General features: G+C 44.5%; 1 protein-coding gene across 1 annotated transcript in view; it reads left to right on the forward strand.

Moving 5' to 3' along the window:
* The window catches only part of arnt2 (aryl-hydrocarbon receptor nuclear translocator 2), a 102323-nt gene that overhangs the window by 46523 nt on the left and 31351 nt on the right, over nucleotides 1–24449 (forward strand). The window contains exons 2-8 of the mRNA XM_072381123.1: nucleotides 1768–1879; nucleotides 9251–9298; nucleotides 11960–12173; nucleotides 13527–13740; nucleotides 19734–19836; nucleotides 21891–21956; nucleotides 23271–23356. Coding sequence (XP_072237224.1) covers nucleotides 1768–1879; nucleotides 9251–9298; nucleotides 11960–12173; nucleotides 13527–13740; nucleotides 19734–19836; nucleotides 21891–21956; nucleotides 23271–23356 — 843 coding nt within the window. The remainder of the gene's footprint in view (nucleotides 1–1767; nucleotides 1880–9250; nucleotides 9299–11959; nucleotides 12174–13526; nucleotides 13741–19733; nucleotides 19837–21890; nucleotides 21957–23270; nucleotides 23357–24449) is intronic.

Here is a 24449-nt window from a genome sequence, read left to right on the forward strand (position 1 = left end):
TAGGGAGGAAGCGGGAGGTTACAGTGACACACAATAAACTGTTGGATTATAGGGAGGAAGCGGGAGGTTACAGTGACACACAATAAACTGTTGGATTATAGGGAGGAAGCGGGAGGTTACAGTGACACAATACGCTGTTGGATTATAGGGAGGAAGCAGGAGGTTACAGTGACACACAATACGCTGTTGGATTATAGCTAGGAAGCGGGAGGTTACAGTGACACACAATACTCTGTTGGATTATAGGGAGGAAGCGGGAGGTTACAGTGACACAATAAACTGTTGGATTATAGGGAGGAAGCGGGAGGTTACAGTGACACACAATACGCTGTTGGATTATAGGGAGGAAGCGGGAGGTTACAGTGACACAATACGCTGTTGGATTATAGGGAGGAAGCGGGAGGTTACAGTGACACACAATAAACTGTTGGATTATAGGGAGGAAGCGGGAGGTTACAGTGACACACAATACGCTGTTGGATTATAGGGAGGAAGCGGGAGGTTACAGTGACACACAATACGCTGTTGGATTATAGCGAGGAAGCGGGAGGTTACAGTGACACACAATACTCTGTTGGATTATAGGAAGGAAGCGGGAGGTTACAGTGACACACAATACGCTGTTGGATTATAGGGAGGAAGCGGGAGGTTACAGTGACACACAATAAACTGTTGGATTATAGGGAGGAAGCGGGAGGTTACAGTGACCTGAACATACCTGCATAAAAAGGTGGAAAAATGATAGTTTCAGTAGGATTTCCTAAAGCACCAAGCTGTGGTCTGCTTGTGTTCTCCAGCTGCAGGTTCCTGTGCTCAGTGGAACTCTGTGAACAGATAAAAGATGCCTTGCTATTTGTTGATGGTATACAGTATTTGTACTCAAGGACAATGAAAATGTGGATGGATCTTTCTGTGTTTATAATATCCTTCCTCTGAAGAACCTTTTCCTTCGCACACTGTCCTGCTGCTGGTATTGACTGACCTGTCAGCCTGCAGCAGCAGCCACAGCCATGTCAGGTGTGAATGTTAAGACGTGTTCTTTCCTGCCATGGAAAATGCTTTGTATTCCAGAAGGAAACTCCCAGAAATGTACATGCAACAGGGCCTAAAGAGGCATAAAGAGCACTGTGTCCATGCCTTGCAGGTGCAGAACCACTGACTGCATCTTTTTTGGAACACTCTTCAAACATTGAGCGTCAGCTTTAGCAGACATGCATGTTTCCTAATGTCTGACAGTGGATGAGTGCATCATTGTTCTGCAGTATGTGGTTCTATCTAACTTCAGTTGCTGTCATCTGTCAACATAAAGGTTTTCATTATGAGTGCTAAAATAAAGGCTGTGTGATGATGACAGGAGATATCAACACAGCTGGAGAGGAACTTTAAATGTGATAGATAGTTTATTGCTTCTTCTCATTTCTGTAACATTTACCCATGTCAGTTCACATCTGTAGGTTTGTTCACATACTTTTGTTGGCTAATTCACATTCACATTTTCTTTCAGAACATCAAAAAGTATGCACACTGAGATAGTCATCCAGCTGTAAATGATGCGGCTGCTGTTCCTCTAGACTTGGCCGTTACAGTTTCACTAACAGAGAAGCCAAGAGCGTTTCTACTTTCATCTGTTCATTCATTTCATAAGGACACGTCTGTGAAGAATTCTTAGTTTCGAGTGGAATGTTTCTCTAAGCTCTCCACTGCACTGCAGATTTCTCTGAACAATACTGGTGTTCACCCTCTCCTCGTTATGGTTGTATCTTCCAGAAATGGGCGGTGAGTTGCCAGGGACAGTAGCCATGCCTGGAGCGGTGGGATCCAGCCAGGTGAGGATGGGAGGCACTGTATCAGGCCGTGGGGGAAAGAGGAGATCAGGAGGGTGAGTATCCCAGTGTTTTTATTCCTCCTACTGAAAATGAAAGCTGATATGAAAACATGGACATGCATTCCAGAGTAACAGATCATCAAGATGAACCCGTTTTCTCTCATGAAATACATACATGAAATACATTTCATTATTTGATATGGAAAATAATTGTGTAGGAAAGGCTGTAGGAAACCCTGGTGTTAAACTTTTAAAGCAGGACTGGTCTAGTGTCATCTATCTGAATGTTCACACCATATAGAACCTCTAAAATGGAAAAGGCTGTAACTGGAATTTGATCAGTTTCAAGCTCATTGTTACCTGTAAATCTCTTTGAAATTGTTGAAACTCAATCTATGCTAATATAGCGGTGAAAAAAAACAAAAATAAAACCTTTATCAACAGAGTAGCCACAGTCATTTTCATTTAAACTAAAAGTGCCAAAAACAGTGAAGAATGCATCTTTTCACATACAGTGTAACACTCCTGCAGGAAATGCAGAAATGTTATCACATCAGGTTTAAAGATAGAATAAATCCAAGTTGATGTAGCCCTGATCCCCTCCATCTAGCTGTGACTTACCAAAGAGGAACAGTGGTGTGTTATAAAGACGAGTATAGTGAGTCCCGACCAAGAGTCCCGACCAAGAGTCCCGACCCAGAGTCCCGACCCAAGAGTCCCGACCCAGAGTCCCGAACCAGAGTCCCGACCCAAGAGTCCCGACCAAGAGTCCCGACCCAGAGTCCCGACCCAAGAGTCCCGACCAAGAGTCCCGACCAAGAGTCCCGACCAAGAGTCCCGAACCAGAATCCCGACCAAGAGTCCCGACCAAGAGTCCCGAACCAGAGTCCCGAACCAGAATCCCGAACCAGAGTCCCGACCAAGAGTCCCGAACCAGAGTCCCGAACCAGAATCCCGACCAAGAGTCCCGACCAAGAGTCCCGAACCAGAGTCCCGAACCAGAGTCCCGACCAAGAGTCCCGACCAAGAGTCCCGACCAAGAGTCCCGACCAAGAGTCCCGAACCAGAGTCCCGAACCAGAGTCCCGAACCAGAGTCCCGACCAAGAGTCCCGACCAAGAGTCCCGACCAAGAGTCCCGAACCAGAGTCCCGACCAAGAGTCCAAATCCAGAGTCCTGATCCAGAGTCCCAACATCCAAAGAAGAGCTTTGGGATGTCCTTCAAGAAGCCTGGAGAACTATTCCTGAAGACTCCTTAAAGAAATGACAGAAAGCTTGTCTCAGAGGGTTCAGGCTGTGTTGGAGAATAAAGGAGCTCAGACCAGATATTCACTTTAAAGCTGCTGAGAACTGAGAAAAAACTCTGTTTCTATGGAAGCTAATAATTACCATAGTGACCATAATTCAAATTAAAATGCATTTGCAGAAATGCTTTTCATTTTAAGAATGTGGCTGCATTATTTGACTCATAAATTAAATTAGTAATCAATCATCCTATTTGCATTTTAATTTCCTTCAAGAGTGCTCAATCTTTCACTTAATTAAAATGAAAAAAAATATAGACATTTGAGATTTAATTTTCAAAATATGTCCCAGCAAACACATACCAAAATTCAATTTGAAATGTCAAATTTGAAAATTAAAATGCATTTTCAGAAATGCTTTTTCATTTTAAGAATGTGGCTGCATTATTGAACTCATAAATAGAATTAGTAATCAATCCTCCATTTGCATTTTCTTCTTCAAGACTGCACATTATTGCTTTTTCGTTTTCATGGTCTGCGTGGTCTGCCCATGATTCAAAAAGGAAAAAGCATTCTGAGCGGCGCAGCAGAGTGACGTCAGCTCTTCTTCAGCTCCCTGCTGACTGGGCTACCCATCTTGTTCGGTAGGGGGCGGTGTGCACATCTGCATTGCATGGCATTGCAAATGTGCTGGGAAACTGATTGAATTGCCGGGTCTTTAGAGGACGCATCACAGATCATGGTGCTCCCTCAAATTGTGCAAACACTGTTAGAATTAGCTTAGCAGGTAGAATTTAATAATATATCTGGGTCTGATGCCTGTGGCCGAGTAGAACAAGTCAGGGAGCTTGGCTGCATACTCTGCTGTCACAGATTTACACATTAATGAGGTTGCCATAGTAAACCTCTGTTCAGTCCTGGAACAGCTGGATGCTGTGGAGCCTCAAATGGGACGAGGACGACCAACCATCAGCATCCGTTCAGTCCATTGAAAATTATTATTAAATGGTTTAAAAATAAAGGAAATAGCGGAGATGCCTGAGCCATCTCCCGATGCGGAGGAGCAGCGGTTCTACTCCGAGCCCCTCCCGGATGACCGAGCTTCTCACCCTATCTTTAATGGAGAGCCCAGACACCCTGCGAAGGAAGCCCATTTTGGCCGCTTGTATCTGCGATCTCGTTCTTTCGATCCCTACCCACAACTCGTGAGCATAGGTGAGGATAGGAAGGCAGATTGACCAGTAAATAGAGAGCTTCGCCTTCTGGCTCAACTCCTTCTTCACCATGATGGGCAGAGCGCGCATGACTGCAGACGCCGCACCGATCCGCCCGTCAATCTCCCGTTCCATTTGTCCCTCACTCGTGAACAAGACCCTGAGATACTTGAACTCCTCCACTTGGGGAAGGATCTCGTTCCCAACCTGGAGAGAGCATTCCACACTCAGCTGTGAACCGCTGCAGTGAGAGCTGAAGGTCACGGCCCAACGACGCTAACAGAACCACATCATCCTCAAAAAGCAGAGACCCGATTCTGAGGTCGCCAAATCGGACCCATTCAACTCCCTGGCTGCGCCTAGAAATTCTGTCCATAAAAATTTGCTAAGTATAGCAGCCCTGACGGAGTCCGACCCTCGCTGGGAACATGTCCAACTTACTGCCGGCAATGCGGACCAAACTCTGGCACCGGTCATACAGAGACCGAACAGCCCCTATCAAGGGGTCCGGCACTCCATATTCCCGGAGCACCCCCCACAGGACTCCCCGAGGGACACGGACGAACGCCTTCTCCAAAGCCACAAAACACAAGTAGACTGGTTGGGAGAACTCCCATACACCCTCCAGGACCCTGCTGAGGGTGTAGAGCTGGTCCACTGTTCCACGGCCAGGACGAAAACCACACTGCACCTCCTGAATCCGAGATTCTGACTATCCGACAGATCCTCAATTAAATTCAATTCAGTTTTATTTTTCGCGCCAAATTACAACAAATGTCATCTCAAGGCACTTAAATAATATAGTCCAATTAAAGCCAATTGGAGTTCAATTCATTGTAATCATAATCCACTGAAATCCAATTAATTAATTAATCCTCCTCTCCAGTACCCCCGAATAGACCTTACCAGGGAGGCTGAGGAGCGTGATACCCCTATAGTTGGAACACACCCTCCGGTTCCCCTTTTTAAAGAGGGGGACCACCAACCACGATCTTCCAGTCCAGAGGCACTGTTACTGATATCCATGCAATGCTGCAGAGGCGTGTCAACCAGGGCAGCCCTACAACATCCAGAGCCTTGAGGAACTCCGGACGGAGGGCCCCACCCCTCCCCTGGGGCCCTGCCACGGAGGAGCTTTTTGACCACCTCGGCAACCTCAGCCCCAGAAATGGGAGGCCTCATCTCCGAGCTCTCTGACTCTGCTTCATCATCTGAAGACGTGTCGGTAGGATTGAGGAGGTCCTCGAAGTATTCCCCCCACCAACTCACAACGTCCCTAGTTGAGGTCAGCAGAGCCCCTTCCCCACCATACAAAGTGGTGACGGTGCACATTTTTCTATCACCTGATTGCAACTTTGATGGCGAGAAATGCTAACGGTCTCTCACCTGTACAGGTATCAACCAGCCTGCTACACTTGCTACTCTAGCAGCTCCTGCTAGCTCCTGCTATCCTCAGGACTCCCGGGACTTACCCTTGGCACAGCTTCATCGCCCACCACTGGGGTGGCCATGCTCTCTCCCTGCAATTTCTCCTGCCAGCTGGAGTCCATCTGCCCATCCTCCCGCGATCTTTCTGTCCTGGTGTTGCCAGTTCTGTTGGGCTTTGGCTGGCTTCCTCTGCTGGCCACCACCACATCAACATCGGGCTGGCATCCTCGTCTCTTTACCAGGACTTTTCGGGCTAGCAGGCCGGTGACCCCTCTCCTCGTCATTGGACTACTGTTTGCCTGCTGTGGATTATACCCTGGATATTCCTGGGGTATACGTCACCTTTCCTTCCACAGACATCTGACTCCAGATCACAAACTAGCACTAGCTCGGTGCTAGCGCTCCACACCTGGATCATGCCCCCACTGTACTCTACCTCCGACCTCCACTCACTCAACAACCATCTGCTCCCAGACTGTTCAACTACAACGTTTCAACTCCTGACTCTATCCCATCCATCTGGTCCTGCTCGCGCACCGCAACTTCCTCGTTATGTCATCACAACAAACGACATGTGCATTTATCAAATCTCCGCCCCCTTCCTCAGTCATCACAACCTATCAAGAAGCAACGTCACCTGAAACTGGCTTTGTTCAACACCCGCTCACTCAACAATAAAAGTCTAATTCTAAATTAATTCATAACTGACAATAACCTGGATTTCCTCTGTATTACTGAAACCTGGCACAAACCGGACTACTTTTCTCTCAATCAGACCACACCCACCAGATTCACTTATATGGACTAACGACCTGAGGGGTGGGGAGGAGGTGTCGCAGAATTTTACAGAAAGGACATTAAAACCGCCACTATCTCCATCCTTGCTGCTCGCTCCCTCTAACATCTCACTTTCAAATTCTCTGGTCCCAGTCCTTTGGTCACTACCATCATTTACCGCCCTCCCAAACCAAACCCCTCCTTTCTCTCTGACTTCTCTGATTTCCTCACCCAGTTATCTGCCATCTCACCTTCTGTTCTTCTTCCTGGAGATTTCAACATTCTCATCAACACTGACTGCAAATCTGCCACTGAATTCCTGGAACTGTTACACTGCTTCAACTTCACTCAACATGTCAACTTTCCCACCCACAGCCGTGGTCACATCCTGGATCTGGTCTGCTCCACTGGTCTGACCATATATCACCTTTCCAGCCTCAACCTCAACATCTCCGACCACCTGGCAATCACCATGGAAATTGACGTCCCCATTCCTACCGCTAATAGCTTTCAGAAACCTCAAAACCATCTCCACTTCTTTCTGACTCTCTTGCAAGTAAAATATCTGCCTACTCCATTCTGTTAACTGATCTCTCTGACCTCACCAAATTCTACAATGAAACACTCTCCTCCTGTCTCAATCAGCTGCCCCCCATCAAAACTAAAACTGTCTCCTTCACCCACTCTTCGCCCTGGTACACTCCTGAACTACACATATGAAATCACGAAAATGACAGCTTGAAAGACTTCACAAGAAAACCAGTTAAACTATCCACCAACAAGCCTACAGATTACCTTCGGCAGTATAGGCCCGGTCCACCTACTACTCTCACCTCATACACTCTAGCTCCACCAACCCCAAGGCTCTGTTTTCTACAGTAAATACACTCCTCAAGCCCAGCGACAACACCCCCACTTCATTCACCACTGACAAATGCAACTACTTTCTCCCATTCTTCCAAACAAAAATCGACACCATCTGTAACAACTTGTCCTCCTCTCCGGCCCCCACGGCCTGCACTCCCACTCCCGTGTCACCAGGGGAGCTGCCCAAAATCATGCCAGGCATGAAAACCTCCACATGTGTCCTGGATCCCATCCCATCTCACCTCATTAAGGACTCTTCACCAGCCATCTGCACACTCATCAGACAAGAACATTTAGTTGAACTGATTGAGTGGTGAAAAGTCATTGAGGAGGTAATAGTTAATGATAATAATAACAGACTTACAGGGCTTTTAACTGTCACAAAGCATGTTTTCTCATCTGTAAGGTTATGATAAATGTTGGTAATACATTTGTATTTATTCTCATTCAAAGAAAGTGTGATGCAGGGCTCTGTTAGCTTTTTATAATGCAGATTTCACTGATATAAAAAAAATCTTTATGGGTGACCAAATTATTTAAATTTTTTCAGCATGGGTATATGTACACTATATTGCCAAAAGTATTCGCTCACCTGCCTTTACACGCATATGAACTTCAGTTCATCCCATTCTTAATCCATAAGGTTTAATATGACGTCAGCCCACCCTTTGCAGCTATAACAGCTTCAACTCTTCTGGACAAGCTTTCCACAAGGTTTAGGAGTGTTTATGGGAGTTTTTGACCATTCTTCCAGAAGCTCATTTGTGAGGTCAGACACTGATGTTGGACAGAAGGCCTGGCTCTCAGTCTCAGCTCTAATTCATCCCAAAGGTGTTCTATCGGGTTGAGGTCAGGACTCTGTGCAGGACAGTAAGCTTCTTCCACACCAAACTGGCTCATCCATGTCTTTATGGACCTTGCTTTGTGCTCTGGTGCGCAGTCATGTTGGAACAGGAAGGGTCCATCCCCAAACTGTTTCCACAGCGTTGGGAGCATGAAATGGTCCAAAATCTCTTGGTATGCTGAAGCATTCAGAGTTCCTTTCACTGGAACTAAGGGGCCAAGCTCAGCTGCTGAAGAACAACCCCACACCATAACACGCCCTCCACCAAACTTTACACTCTGCACAATGCAGTCAGACAAGTACCGTTCCCCTGGCAACCGCCAAACCCAGACTCCTCCATCTGATTGGCAGATGGAGAAGCGTGATTGGTCACTCCAGAGAACGCGTCTCCTCTGTTCTGGAGTCCAGTGGCGGCGTGCTTTACCCCACTGCATCCAACGCTTGGCATTGCACCTGGTGATGTATGGCTTGGATGCAGTTACCATGGAAACCCATTCCATGAAGCTCTCTACACACTGTTCTTGAGCTGATCTGAAGGCCACATGAAGTTTGGAGGTCTGTAGTGACTGACTCTGCAGAAAGTTGGCATTTTACGTGGCCGACCACTTCCTGGCTGAGCTGCTGTCGTTCCCAGTCGCTTCCACTTTGTTAAAATACCACTGACAGCTGACTGTGGAACATTTAGTAGTGAGGAAATTTCACACCTGGACTTGTTGCACAGGTGGCATCCAATCAGGGTACCATGCTGGAATTCACTGAGCTCCTGAGAGGAACCCATTCTTTCACAGAGGTTCTGCACACCTAGGTGCTTGAATTCATACACCTGCGGCCATGGAAGTGACTGGAAGACCTGAATTTAATGATTTGGATGGATGAGTGAATATGTTTGGCAATTTATTTATATATACATATACATATATGAATATATATATGTATATGTATATATATGTGTGTGTGTGTGTGTGTCCACAGTGTTTCGCTCAATGGCAGCTGTGGTAGTGTGTTGCCCCCCAGTTTAAACAGAAGTAATAACTGTTCTGTTTGCTTTTCAGAATGGACTTTGATGATGAAGATGGAGAAGGACCGAGCAAATTTTCAAGGTGAGCGCTCTGAAAGTAGACAGCTCTGATCCTGTCTTGTTCTTGTTGTAGGGATTCAGTGGGTACCCTAAGTTTGAAAATGATTTAACCTCAGTTACCTTGGCTTGGAATGACTGGGATCATTTCAAGGGAGATGAAAAAACTCTTCAGAAAAGTTTGAGTCTTTCCTATTTGTGACATTGACATGGTTTGGTTTTAAGTTCCCTCCATAAAACACGGCAGTCTGTTGGAGCAGTGGACAACAGAAATAAGTACACCCTCTGCAGCATCACTTGGAAACCAAATGATGAATGACTCTGTCAGGAACTGCATTATTTCTAAGTGGACCTGTTGAGTCTTATGAGCAATAAAAATGAATGCTGAAGGAAAGCCATATTGAACATCATCTCTCCTACAGGCCCATTAATACAGATACTTTGTCACAAATATGAATACGTTTGTGATCACTAGCACACAAGTTGGAACACTTTTGTGTCTCCAGTGAGCCCTGCTACATGAAAACCACCAGAACGTTCTGAGGTTCGGAGCTTGGACTCCACATGGAAAAGTGACATTTGAATCTGAACACATTTGGGGTATTTTCCAGAAGAGAATGTCTTAATAACCCCCCTCCTGAAAGGAAAGTTCTTCTAAGGTTGGCAGAACATCTTGAAGTGTTCAGCAGTATGGTCCTCGCTGGGCCGTGTGGGAGGGTTTCTGCTGCGCTTACAGATCTTTTCAAATCACATTTTATGTGTTTTTAAAGCTCATTGGTGAAAAACTACAGGTTTTGAATGTTGGTCATGGACTGATCTGCAGCTGTGGGGCCGTTTTTTAAACATGTTCATCTAAAGTGTGACAGGAATATTTCAAGGTGATACAAGTTTGACTTGTAGAATATTCAGGAAGGCACTGTGTACCCAGTCTGTTGTAGACTGTATCCTGTCACTCTGGATCTATCTCTTTTTGTTTTTGCTTCTCTTCCTTTTCACATCAGGGTGTCTGTGTGCAGGAGTGAGTGCTTTGTCTGAATGTGGATTTGTTTGGGGGGAGGAGCTGCCCTCTGTTGACCATATAAGGAACTACACTTTTGAGTCTGACTGTACTTTGGCATTATATATGGGATTTATTAGGGCTTTATATCATGAAATGTTTTTTTCCAGTTCATGTTCACACTGTACATATCCCATTGAATAGATGACACACTGCTGTCGGGGGTCTAAAGCGCAGACACAGTGGACAGTGTTTGCTCAGCATTCAGAGGAGGAAGGCAGCTCACAGGCAAACAGGACAGGGGACTAGGCTGTACCACAACATATTCAGCTTCATTAGAGTCTAACTCACTGCTAGTAAACAAGCCTCTTCTAATAAAACCAGTTTGGCCCTGATATTTAAGCCATTTATGTCCTAAAATCTTCAATCTCTAAGTCCAGCTATGTCACATTGTCCCAAGATGTAAGCACTTCACTTAGGGTCAAAGTGTGTTCCATGTGTGAAGACAAAACCCATTAATGAAACCTACAGTGCAAGGAAGACTGTGTCCAGTTTGTCCATCAAAGGTTCAACCATCTGCCATCATGCACTGGAATGTAATAACCGCTGTATGTAAAACCGATGAGCGTAAGAGTGACACGCTTTTCTTTTCTCTGTAGGTATGATGATGATCACATTCCTGGTGGGGATAAGGAGAGATATGCCAGGTAGGCGTAGCCAGGTGGGGTCAGGATGGATTCTCCACTGACTCAGGGATCAACAGCCTGTACCAGCTGCACACTTTACACCTGATCTGATCTCAACTCAGTAAAAATACTAATATGTTAGACCGACTGAGTTGTCAGTTGCTTGGGAACATACAGACAAACCAGAGCTCATCCACCAAGCTTTGTGAACAGCCTTTTTTGGATTATTTTTCTTCAATAAGCAGAGTGAGGTTCACTAAACTCACAGGATACTGTATCATTGGTCCAGGGTAAAGTGAAATAGACTTTTTTGTTGACGTGCATTGTCCCTGTCACATGATATGTAGGTATACGTTACACTGGTAAGTATTTACATTTTCTCAGCACAGAAAACAGCTGTCCAAAGAGCTTATTGGATAGTGGAGGAAACAAAGATGATAAAGGCGTTAAAGGTATTTGGTCGTCTTAAATCTCTGACACAAAGTGGATGAGGATCTCCTAATGTAAAGAAATATTTCAGTTTGGCTGAAATGGATCTCAGGAAATACTACAAACAGCTGAACACCTGAGACCATCCAGTAGAATTCAAGGTAAGACACTCAGTGTCTTCCACCAAAATCCAGAGCAATCAGATCAGCCTCAAAAAGTTCATCCCGGTTAAGCTGCACTTTGTTCCACCTGTGCTCAAATACTCGTAAAAGCATCCACAACTTTTTGAACATTCCTGCTACCAAACAAGCCAAAAACAGATTGACCCAACTCCAAACCCTTCTTGGCAGAGCTAACAGGAGATTATGTCTCATAAACACAGACTTTTCCTTATAACCTGATACTGCAGGCCTCTGTTAGAGTAAAATATCTCTCAATCATCTTGCTATTTGTTGGTGTTGTAAGGCTGTCAAAGTAAAACATATCAAAGATCCATGTGCATGGCAGCTATTGGTAGTTTGTTCAAACATGGCTGCATCCTCCAAATGTCTGACTGCTCTTTCCTTCCTTCCAGAGAGAACCACAGTGAGATTGAGCGACGTCGGCGCAACAAAATGACCCAGTACATCACTGAGCTGTCCGACATGGTCCCTACCTGTAGTGCCCTGGCTCGGAAACCTGATAAGCTGACCATCCTGCGCATGGCTGTGTCCCATATGAAATCCATGAGGGGAACTGGCAACACATCTACTGATGGGGCCTATAAGCCCTCCTTCCTTACTGAGCAGGTAGTGTTCTTACTGGAACTCAGCATGTTATTGTGCCAGAACATAAAAATACATGTTGATGGTTTACAAGAAGCTATCGCTGTGGTTAGCTTGACTTGAGTGTAAACACAGATCAGGTTCTAAAGATAATCTAAAGCTGCTCTACTCGATGATCCATCAGTGATAATAGTGGGAAGGATTCCATGAGTCTCCTCTCTGATAGAAATTGGTGAAGAAGCTCATTGCTGAGAGTTACAGGAATACATGACCTCCCTCACATTAACCACACAAACAGATCCAAAATGCTGTGTCCTTGCAAGCGAGAGTTGTGGAATCAGCTGAGTGACGACAGCCCTGCTGGTTGGAGGGGCAGGTTTTGCAAGGTAGTAGTGAAACAATCCCACCCTGTCTGTGCTTACAGACAGGGTGGGATTGTTTCACTACTACCTTCCTTGTCGGCGTATTAGCGGTGGATCAAATTCAAACCCCATTCCGCCTCCAGGCCTGAAGCTTTAGTCATCTTTGCTACAGCGCTGAAAAGAAAATAGGGTTGTTCTTATTCTCTTCTTTCAGTCTCCAGACTGATTGAGACTCTTCTAAAGGAACGCCACTGTCTCTCCAGCTTTCTTGCAGTCTGCTTTAAAGCAGCTGTGAATTATACCAAGGAGCCAACCTCTTCTGACTGATTACCTTCCTTTTCAGAGGGGCAACATTGTCCAGTGTTGAACACATTGAAGCTGTAGTGCTGTCAACAAGATCAAGTGTAGGTAGCTGTCCTCTGTTGTACTAAATGATAATAGTAATGAATGATTGTAAGCTATTCTAAAACTAACGAAGAATCTCTCTTCAGTATGATGCTTCACTGGAGTGGACACAGAAGTGGCTTTCATTTGAATTTAGTTCAGATTTAGTTTTGGTTCTTTATTTGAGGGGTCAGAAGCTGCTGTCAGTGTTTGGATCAGAGTTAACCAGGACTAACTCCTGAAGAAAGTGTGGAAAATCTCATCCCTCAACAGGTGAACACCTGCTGGGTCATTGATGCAGGATCTCTTCCCCTATGAAGCAAGTGTTGCCTGTCAGCTGGGAGCACATTAGTTTCTCACTGGTCTTATTTGACATCAGGTGGCAGTACTTTTTCCACGGTCAGAACACACTTATCGGGGAAACGTGACAAATTGTCGTTTTTCCTTTGATCTACCCGACCTGATGTACTATGAAACCTGTGCGGAGGGTAAGTGTCTCATGTGCACCGTGGATTCGTCTCTGTGGAGGGGGCTCAGGCGGTACCCCACTCTGTAAAGGAACTTTTCCACGGTCAGTCGTGCATGTGTGGCTGTGCTCCTGTTTTCTCACACACCCCTCCTGTGCCTGTAGGAGCTGAAGCACCTGATCCTGGAGGCAGCGGACGGATTCTTGTTCGTGGTTGCTGCGGAGACCGGCCGGGTCATTTACGTGTCGGACTCTGTGACACCGGTGCTGAACCACCCCCAGTCAGAGTGGTTTGGCAGCACTCTGTATGAGCAGGTGCACCCGGACGATGTGGACAAACTGAGAGAGCAGCTCAGCACCTCGGAGAACTCGATGACAGGTAGAAGGAAGGCTGCCACCAGGCCTCTGCTGCTCTTATGGTGACAACAACATCACCTGCTGTTATTGTCGTTATTAGTAGAATCGGACAGAGCGTTGGATGTTCTGAGCACAGAGCTGAGGCTAGATGAACACATGATAACGTTTGAATCATGCGTTTGAAGCAGCTTTAGAAATTCCCCAGGCTCTCAGTGAGGGCAGATTTGGGCTTCTTTGTGTCCTCTGTGCTTTTTTACAGGCGTAGCCATGTGTGCTTGTCTTGTGTTTCTGTAGTTCATGTGCTGTGGAATGAATGAATGCTGTCTTTGCTTGCAGTTTGTGTATCTGTATGTGTGTTCTGAGGTGTAGCGTGAACACATTAGTCTGAGGAGAGATGCAACACATGGGGAACACAGCAGTCGTGTCTTTCTCCAGCTCTTTGCTTTAGGCTTTTCTAGCTTCTGTCTTGCCTTGTGTTACACGTTAGTTTTTCACGCTTAAGACTAATGTTTTCTTTCATATAAAAATGTCTGACATACACATGGAGCTCAGCAGAGGGCAGCCTTGTATTTTCACATGGGTGTCCGTGGATAAGTGAATGTCCCTGTCATGCCCATGTAGGGCTGTGGTTCAGATGGAAATGGATGCAGTTGTGTTATTGTGTTAGTGTGTTTGTGTGTTTGTGTGTTATTGTGTTAGTGTGTTAGTGTGTTAGTGTGTTATTGTGTTAGTGTGTTAGTGTGTTAGTGTGTTATTGCGTTAGTGCGTTATTGCGTTAGTGCGTTATTGCGTTAGTGCGTTAGTGCGTTATTGCGTTAGTGCGTTAGTGCGTTAGTGCGTTATTGCGTTAGTGCGTTATTGCGTTATTGCGTTAGTGCGTTATTGCGTTAGTGCGTTATTGCGTTAGTGCGTTATTGCGTTAGTGAGTTATTGCGTTATTGCGTTAGTGCGTTATTGCGTTAGTGCGTTATTGCGTTAGTGCGTTAGTGCGTTAGTGCGTTAGTGCGTTATTGCGTTATTGCGTTAGTGCGTTATTGCGTTAGTGCGTTATTGCGTTAGTGCGTTAGTGCGTTATTGCGTTAGTGCGTTAGTGCGTTAGTGCGTTAGTGCGTTATTGCGTTAGTGCGTTATTGCGTTAGTGCGTTAGTGCGTTATTGCGTTAGTGCGTTAGTGCGTTAGTGCGTTATTGCGTTAGTGCGTTAGTGCGTTAGTGCGTTATTGCGTTAGTGCGTTATTGCGTTATTGCGTTATTGCGTTAGTGCGTTATTGCGTTAGTGCGTTATTGCGTTAGTGCGTTATTGCGTTATTGCGTTAGTGCGTTATTGCGTTATTGCGTTATTGCGTTAGTGCGTTATTGCGTTAGTGCGTCATTGCGTTAGTGCGTCATTGCGTCATTGCGTCATTGCGTCAGTGCGTCAGTGCGTCATTGCGTTAGTGCGTTATTGCGTTATTGCGTTAGTGCGTTATTGCGTTAGTGCGTTAGTGCGTTATTGCGTTATTGCGTTAGTGCGTTATTGCGTTATTGCGTTATTGCGGTAGTGCGTTAGTGCGTTAGTGCGTTAGTGCGTTATTGCGTTAGTGCGTTAGTGCGTCATTGCGTTAGTGCGTTATTGCGTTAGTGCGTTATTGCGTTATTGCGTTAGTGCGTTAGTGCGTTATTGCGTTATTGCGTTAGTGCGTTATTGCGTTAGTGCGTTATTGCGTTAGTGCGTTATTGCGTTATTGCGTTAGTGCGTTATTGCGTTATTGCGTTATTGCGTTAGTTCGTTATTGCGTTATTGCGTTATTGCGTTATTGCGTTAGTGCGTTAGTGCGTTATTGCGTTATTGCGTTAGTGCGGTAGTGCGTTATTGCGTTAGTGCGTTATTGCGTTAGTGCGTTAGTGCGTTAGTGCGTTATTGCGTTAGTGCGTTAGTGCGTTAGTGCGTTAGTGCGTTATTGCGTTAGTGCGGTAGTGCGTTATTGCGTTATTGCGTTATTGCGTTAGTGCGTTAGTGCGTTAGTGCGTTATTGCGTTATTGCGTTAGTGCGTTATTGCGTTAGTCTGTTATTGCGTTAGTGCGTTATTGCGTTAGTGCGTTATTGCGTTATTGCGTTATTGCGTTAGTTCGTTAGTGCGTTATTGCGTTATTGCGTTATTGCGTTATTGCGTTAGTGCGTTAGTGCGTTATTGCGTTATTGCGTTAGTGCGTTATTGCGTTAGTGCGTTATTGCGTTAGTGCGTTAGTGCGTTATTGCGTTAGTGCGTTAGTGCGTTAGTGCGTTAGTGCGTTATTGCGTTAGTGCGGTAGTGCGGTAGTGCGTTATTGCGTTATTGCGTTATTGCGTTAGTGCGTTAGTGCGTTATTGCGTTAGTGCGTTAGTGCGTTATTGCGTTAGTGCGTCATTGCGTTAGTGCGTTAGTGCGTTATTGCGTTAGTGCGTTAGTGCGTTATTGCGTTAGTGCGTTAGTGCGTTATTGCGTTAGTGCGGTAGTGCGTTATTGCGTTATTGCGTTATTGCGTTAGTGCGTTATTGCGTTATTGCGTTATTGCGTTATTGCGTTAATGCGTTATTGCGTTAGTGCGTCAGTGCGTCAGTGCGTCATTGCGTTAGTGCGTTAGTGCGTTAGTGCGTTATTGCGTTAGTGCGTTAGTGCGTCATTGCGTCATTGCGTTATTGCGTTAGTGCGTTATTGCGTTATTGCGTTAGTGCGTTATTGCGTTAGTGCGGTAGTGCGTTATTGCGTTAGTGCGTTAGTGCGTTAGTGCGTTATTGCGTTAGTGCGTTAGTGCGTCATTGCGTTAGTGCGTTATTGCGTTATTGCGTTATTGCGTTAGTGCGTTAGTGCGTTAGTGCGTTAGTGCGTTATTGCGTTATTGCGTTAGTGCGTTATTGCGTTAGTGCGTTAGTGCGTTATTGCGTTATTGCGTTATTGCGTTAGTGCGTTATTGCGTTATTGCGTTAGTTCGTTAGTGCGTTATTGCGTTAGTGCGTTAGTGCGTTATTGCGTTAGTGCGTTAGTGCGTTAGTGCGTTATTGCGTTAGTGCGTTAGTGCGTTATTGCGTTAGTGCGGTAGTGCGTTATTGCGTTATTGCGTTAGTGCGTTATTGCGTTATTGCGTTAGTGCGTTATTGCGTTAGTGCGTCATTGCGTCAGTGCGTCAGTGCGTCATTGCGTCATTGCGTTAGTGCGTTAGTGCGTTATTGCGTTAGTGCGTTAGTGCGTCATTGCGTTAGTGCGTTATTGCGTTAGTGCGTTAGTGCGTTATTGCGTTAGTGCGTTAGTGCGTTATTGCGTTAGTGCGTTATTGCGTTAGTGCGTTATTGCGTTAGTGCGTTATTGCGTTATTGCGTTAGTGCGTTATTGCGTTATTGCGTTAGTGCGGTAGTGCGTTATTGCGTTAGTGCGTTATTGCGTTAGTGCGTCATTGCGTCATTGCGTTAGTGCGTTAGTGCGTTATTGCGTTATTGCGTTAGTGCGTTAGTGCGTTAGTGCGTTATTGCGTTAGTGCGTTATTGCGTTAGTGCGTTATTGCGTTAGTGCGTTAGTGCGTTATTGCGTTATTGCGTTATTGCGTTAGTGCGTTAGTGCGTTATTGCGTTATTGCGTTATTGCGTTATTGCGTTAGTGCGTTAGTGCGTTATTGCGTTATTGCGTTAGTGCGTTATTGCGTTAGTGCGTTAGTGCGTTATTGCGTTATTGCGTTATTGCGTTAGTGCGTTTGTGCGTTTGTGCGTTATTGCGTTAGTGCGTTATTGCGTTAGTGCGTTATTGCGTTAGTGCGTTAGTGCGTTAGTGCGTTATTGCGTTAGTGCGTTATTGCGTTATTGCGTTAGTGCGTTATTGCGTTAGTGCGTTACTGCGTTACTGCGTTACTGCGTTATTGCGTTATTGCGTTAGTGCGTTATTGCGTTATTGCGTTAGTGCGTCAGTGCGTCATTGCGTCAGTGCGTTATTGCGTTATTGCGTTAGTGCGTTAGTGCGTTATTGCGTTAGTGCGTTAGTGCGTTATTGCGTTAGTGCGTTAGTGCGTTAGTGCGTTATTGCGTTAGTGCGTTATTGCGTTATTGCGTTAGTGCGTTATTGCGTTACTGCGTTATTGCGTTATTGCGTTATTGCGTTATTGCGTTATTGCGTTAGTGCGTTATTGCGTTATTGCGTTAGTGCGTTAGTGCGTTATTGCGTTAGTGCGTTAGTGCGTTATTGCGTTAGTGCGTTATTGCGTTATTGCGTTATTGCGTTATTGCGTTATTGCGTTATTGCGTTACTGCGTTACTGCGTTATTGCGTTAGTGCGTTAGTGCGTTATTGCGTTAGTGCGTTAGTGCGTTAGTGCGTCAGTGCGTCATTGCGTCAGTGCGTTATTGCGTTATTGCGTTAGTGCGTTATTGCGTTAGTGCGTTATTGCGTTAGTGCGTTATTGCGTTAGTGCGTTAGTGCGTTATTGCGTTAGTGCGTTAGTGCGTTATTGCGTTATTGCGTTAGTGCGTTAGTGCGTTAGTGCGTTATTGCGTTAGTGCGTTATTGCGTTATTGTGTTAGTGTGCACGATCGCAGGTTTCCTGAGCAGCCTCAGGTCTATTAATCTAAATTAAGCGGGTATAGAAGATGGATGGATGTGTGTGTTTTGACACATTAAAAGATTGAAGAAGATTATTTTGGCAGAACACCAACAGCATGCGTTCACACCCAGGATGCGGTTTTCATGATTAACAACAGCTTATAGTTTCTGGCTTTAACTCGGCGTCCCAGAGACTGCCTGTGGAAACTTGCTCTGGTGGTCTCTGAACAGGACCAATGGTATCAAACCTAGAAACCTCACAGTGAAGCTGCATTCTGCTGTTGTCAGCAAGAAATGCTTCCAGCACATTCTGCAGCTCACCCACAAACCAACATCACATTTTTTTGTTTTGCCTAAACAAACAAGATTCAAATCTGAAATAAACACACAAACACAACGCTGAAATCAGTCAGTGTCAACATGGACCTCGTGCACTTTGGAATGCCTGAGTGACACACTGATGTGACTAAAATAATGATCCAGTGTGGCAGAGTTGGGGGTAAGTGCCCCCACTCCCTGTATCTCAGCAGAGGTGCTCACGTTAAAATCTCACCTGCTGTCTCAGCCTACTAACTAGCATGTTAGATCAACATTGGTGGAGAGAGGCAGAAACAGATGGAAACATCCATGTTCTGTTTCTGGAAAAGTGCACGGTGACATGGAATGATATTTTATTCCAGTTCAGTTTGTTTTCAAGCAGAAAAGCGTCACTGTGCCATTGTTCAATTCTGTTTTAGGTCAGTTGACTTTCATGCAGGGACAGTCTGTGAAGATCCTGTCAAGCTTCCATGTTCTGGGTGAAGAGTAGAACAGTTATATTGAAGAGTAAGGAGCAACTTTTAAGCCGAGTGAGATGATGCGCTACCTTTCGGTTTTAGTCTTTTTGCACCCTTAAAAAAAAAATTCACTCATCAGTGATGGGAAAAAGGAGTTATTGGATTAAGTAAAGCAGACCTTCAGGCCATCTCTGTACTTGGTGTACTTCAACCAAGCAGCCAGATCAACAGCACAGGTGACCCAGAGAGGACAGAGAGCCAGCTGCTGGTACAGGACTGCTTTCATCTGAGTTACTCTGCCATAGTGAAGGATTCTACTCTTTGAACCAATGTAGAGGTGTGTGTTATCCTCAGCACTGATGCTATGTGTAGATCCAATGCTGATTGGTCGATGACTTCAACACAAAGAGAAAAACAAGTGAAAAACAGATTTTCGGGCCCAAGCACTGCCACCTGCCATATGTATCTGACTGAAGTTTTTAGTTTTGCACATACATCAGTGAAAGGACAAAGTCAGGTTTGTGGCTCCAGATGTTACTGAAGCTTAAAAAACTGGGACTAAGTCAATGAAGTAGGATTCCCTGTCTGTCCGTGATGGTTTGTTGTGAGGTAGGCAGAGCTGTAAAGGCGACAGAGCGAACATGCACTGTTTGTTGACTTAATATTGTGCCTCTGCTTCCTTGTTGTGTGTTCTTAGGACGAATTCTGGACCTGAAGACAGGAACAGTGAAGAAGGAGGGACAGCAGTCCTCCATGAGGATGTGCATGGGCTCCAGGCGCTCTTTCATCTGCCGCATGAGGTGTGTTTCTGCTTCTGTCCTGTCCCAGTAGAACATGAATAAGAGTTCTGTTGCTGAAGGCCCCACATTTCTAAAATGTCAAACTTTCATTTTCACTCTTCACATCAGATAAATTGGTAAAAGTGTTTCATCTGTAGAAACATCACAAATCTTTAGGATTCCCATCATCTAACAGGGCTGCTTTTGCCTCGTTGTCTGGGTGTGTTGCTATCGTACAGAACGAGCTGTTGAACTGACAGTTTTTAGAGTGGCCACTTACACATCAGACAGAAAGAGACTAGGAGCAAAGAAAGAAAAGCAACTCTTCATCTCACAGGTCCAGAGACAGAGGAGTGCTGCATTGGTTGATTTTCCATGTCTCAAATAAAAAAGACAACCAATACTGAGCAGGAAGCCATTATTAGTTCCACATTAGTTGATTCAGATTAGTAGATCCAGATTATTAGTTCCACATTAGTTGATTCAGATTAGTAGATACAGGTTATTAGATCCAGATTAGTAGATACAGATTAATTGATTCAGATTACTAGATCCAGATTAGTTTATTCAGATTAGTAGATACAGGTTATTAGATCCAGATTGTTAGATTCCGATTAGTAGATCCAGATTATTATTATTAGTTCCAGATTATTAGATTCCGATTATGAGATCCAGATTAGTAGATCCACATTAGTTGATTCAGATTAGTGGATCCAGATTATTAGGTCCAGATTAGTTGATTCAGATTAGTAGATAGAGGTTATTAGATCCAGATTATTAGATTCCGATTAGTAGATCCATATTATTAGATTCAGATTATTAAATCCAGATTATTAGATTCCGATTAGTAGATCCAGATTATTAGTTCCAGATTATTAAATCCGGATTATTAGATTCCGATTATTAGATCCACATTGGTTGATTCATATTAGTAGATCCAGATTAGTAGATCCAGATTAATTGATACAGATTAGTAGATCCAGATTATTATTATTAGTTCCAGATTAGTTGATTCAGATTAGTTGATACAGGTTATTAGATCCAGATTATTATTATTAGTTCCAGATTATTAGTTCCAGATTAGTAGATACAGGTTATTAGATTCAGATTATTAGATTCTGATTAGTAGATCCAGATTAGTAGATACAGATGAATTGATTCATATTACTAGATCCAGATTAGTTGATTCAGATTAGTAGATACAGGTTATTAGATCCAGATTGTTAGATTCCGATTAGTAGATCCAGATTATTAGATTCCGATTATTAGATCCACATTAGTTGATTCAGATTCGTAGATCCAGATTATTAGTTCCAGATTAGTTGATTCAGATTAGTAGATAGATGTTATTAGATCCAGATTATTAGATTCCGATTAGTAGATCCATATTATTAGATTCAGATTATTAAATCCAGATTATTAGATTCCGATTAGTAGATCCAGATTATTAGTTCCAGATTATTAGTTCCAGATTAGTTGATTCAGATTAGTTGATTCAGATTAGTTGATTCAGATTAGTTGATTCAGATTAGTAGATCCAGGCTGGTTTATGTAATGTCACAATAACTTCCACTGAAAAACACTAATCAGGGGAAGCTGAGCAGGATGGCAGGTGAGCAGGCCTCCTTATTATGTGTCAGGCACAGAGATGACCCCATTAACAGGTGTTTAAACCATCACCATGGCTACACAAGCCAGCATTATAAGTCTGAAGAAAAGTACAACCAGCTAAGGAATATATAAATAAAGGGAAATACAAAGAAAGAACAAGGAAAATATTTATTTTAAATCTTTATATGAGAGATTATTAAATCATTAGTTAAGAAATTGAAAACTAAATAAATGACAAAGTAAATGAATAAAGGATATTAATGGAAAGTTGAATTAAAGTAAAACTATCAATTAATTCCACATTCTATACATTGTTTTTTGCATAAATTAATTCCAAACTTGCTCCATCAATCAGCTGAGCTCAGTCCGATCTTTGCTCTGCTCTCATTTTACAAAGCTTCAGCAGATATTGTTTTTCACTCAGTTGCATGTGTGTTCACCTTCCCCATGTGTGTGCTGTGTAGGTGTGGCAGTGCACCCCTGGATCACATCTCACTCAACCGTCTGTCTAACATGAGGAAGAGATACAGGTACGGCCTCCCAGGTCTCTGCAGTGAGGCTTTCAAACGGGTGTCTGTGGGGAAGATACCAGATAACATTTCCAGTAGGATTTGTGCATTCATAGGCAGCAGCTTACAGTGTCGTCAGTAATAACCATAAGAGAGAAAAACATAGACCTGAAACAAAGCCACACTAGTTCCTTGCTTTTAGTGCAGTTTCACTTCTTCCACCTCACTGTTTTGCTGTTTGAAGTCTGGAGTTAAATGTTCTCATGTCAGTGAGGAAGGAGCAGGAGCTTCACTTAATATCCATGAACACAGTTCAACAAACCACCACAATCACTAATATATCATTAGAAAGTCATGCAGAGGACTCCCATCATACAATAAGAAAGTGTTTTTCTATTCTATACTGCTCCCAGGCCTCTGGCCTCTGGCCTCTGGCCTCTGGCCTCTGGTATGTATCGCACTTACATTACAGTGCATCCAGGGCAACAGAGCAGCCAGAAGGTCCAGCAAAAAGCTACAAGCCGTCTGAGAACAGAGACCAGCACAGACCCAGCTGTGATGATCTGAAGAAGCACTCCCAGCTAGAAAGGCTTGAACACTAATCAGGCAGTCAGTTCTCCTGTCAGACAGCAGTGATGCAGTTCTGCTAGAGAGCAGCTGTGTGTGGTGCTGAAAGCCCCCAGAGGAGTCCTGTTTCTGCCGGGTCCTTTCCCTGATTCTGGTCCTGAAACTCAGAGCTACTGAAACAACAGTAAAATGTTTAATAAAAATTTATGTCTGACACTTAAAGAGCTTCAGTTATGCTGAAGAGATGTCATTCAGTCATTCAGCCAGTCAGGGTTCCACACTTAGATTTAATCCCCAAATTTATCCACGATACACAGTTGTTTCACAGCTGAATCTGTAAAACCTCTGAGCCACCGTAGGAACCAAAACTCAGCCCTTTGGACCAGAATCAGAAGGCTAATATCCAAACCTGCTGACCCACCAATGAAGCTGCAGTTACAGCAAAACAACATGGAGTCCGGGTTCTATATGTTTCATATCCAGTCCTGATCTAACAGAACCCTTCTGCTGACATCTGATCAGAACATTGTGATCCACGCAGCAGCTGTCAGGATCTTTACATTCTCACACCTCTACACACACTCAGAGTCCGAAGAGACAGTCTGAGCCAGCAAAGAAAGATCAGAACCACCAATGTGGAACCAGTTGTAGAATCTGTTTGTTTTAGTGAACTCACTTTGTAGGACAAGCCTCAGAAGTGTGTTACTGCTAAGAGCTTCCTAACCTGCTGATTTAAACGTGTGTGTGTGTGTGTGTGTGTCTGATCAGAAATGGCCTGGGACCCTCTAAAGAAGGAGAGGCTCAGTACTCTGTGGTGCATTGCACTGGATACATCAAAGCCTGGCCCCCTGCAGGTAAACAAACACACGCTCACACCTCACAGTTCCACTCACTCAGTGGGTCCACATGGTGAGATTAACTGGATTACAGCTCCAGTTGGGTTCTGCTCCTTATCTGAGGGTAATTATCCTTGGATATATGTTGGTGAATGAATGGAATCACTGGCACAAAGCATGTCATACCCCGGTACCATAGGTGGCGCTGTCCCCATTTCAGCTATCGCTAATAGAGCCACTTCCTGTTGACGTCTTCACCGCCAACAACAACAAACTCAGGCATTCAGAAAGATGGCGAACGCAGAGCGAGATGAAGCTGCGTCCCTCTCCATCTGTGATGAGCTGGTTATGGCACAGAGATGCACAACATTCTCCATCGCCTTGTTTCTGTCTTTCTGTCGACAACAACAGGAATATCGTCTCCTTCCACTTCCGGGTGAAAAAATCTGGAGCATGCTCAGAACGCTCGATCCGATCCGCTGTCGTCTACGTGCACGTTCAGTGCACGTTTGGATCAATTTATCTCAGGGTCTTAATCCGATCACAAGTAACCCGATCCGATTGGATTTCTTGTCAGATTAAGGCGTCTACATGAGCTGAATAAGTCAGTCTTATTGTAATTTAGCCATTAATCCGATGAGATGGCGCTCATGTAACAGCACTGAGTGTGGCCTGCTCTGTGGATTCAGCCACAGATCCACAGCCTGTGTGAGTCACTTCTCTCTGGACCGGACCCAGTTCAGCCTGTGTTCAGACTGATTGTGCTGCCTGTCTCTTGGCTGATGGATTTTCCAGATATATCAAAAAGTCAGTGTGTTCAGTGTCTCCTTCCAGAAACTCCAGGTGTTCCTCTCATATATCTGCACATTCAGTGTCACAAAGCTCAACAAGTGGTTTCTTCTCCCTATTTTAGCTTCTCCATCTCAAAATGAATAAATATTGCTTCATGAAGTCAGGTAGAGGCTGCGTTAATCATGTTGGCAGAAGAGAGGAAATGAGCAGCGAGGTAACGCTGTTCCAGCTTCAGTCTGACACTCTAACCTAAGTCTAACCTTACCACCTCAGCCTCTGACTGGAACATCATCTTCAGTGTATTTCCACCTGTTTTGGG

Source organism: Leuresthes tenuis, unplaced genomic scaffold (assembly GCF_036924035.1).
Source record: "Leuresthes tenuis unplaced genomic scaffold, fLeuTen1.0.hap1 SCAF_2, whole genome shotgun sequence".
Lineage (NCBI taxonomy): Eukaryota > Metazoa > Chordata > Actinopteri > Atheriniformes > Atherinopsidae > Leuresthes > Leuresthes tenuis.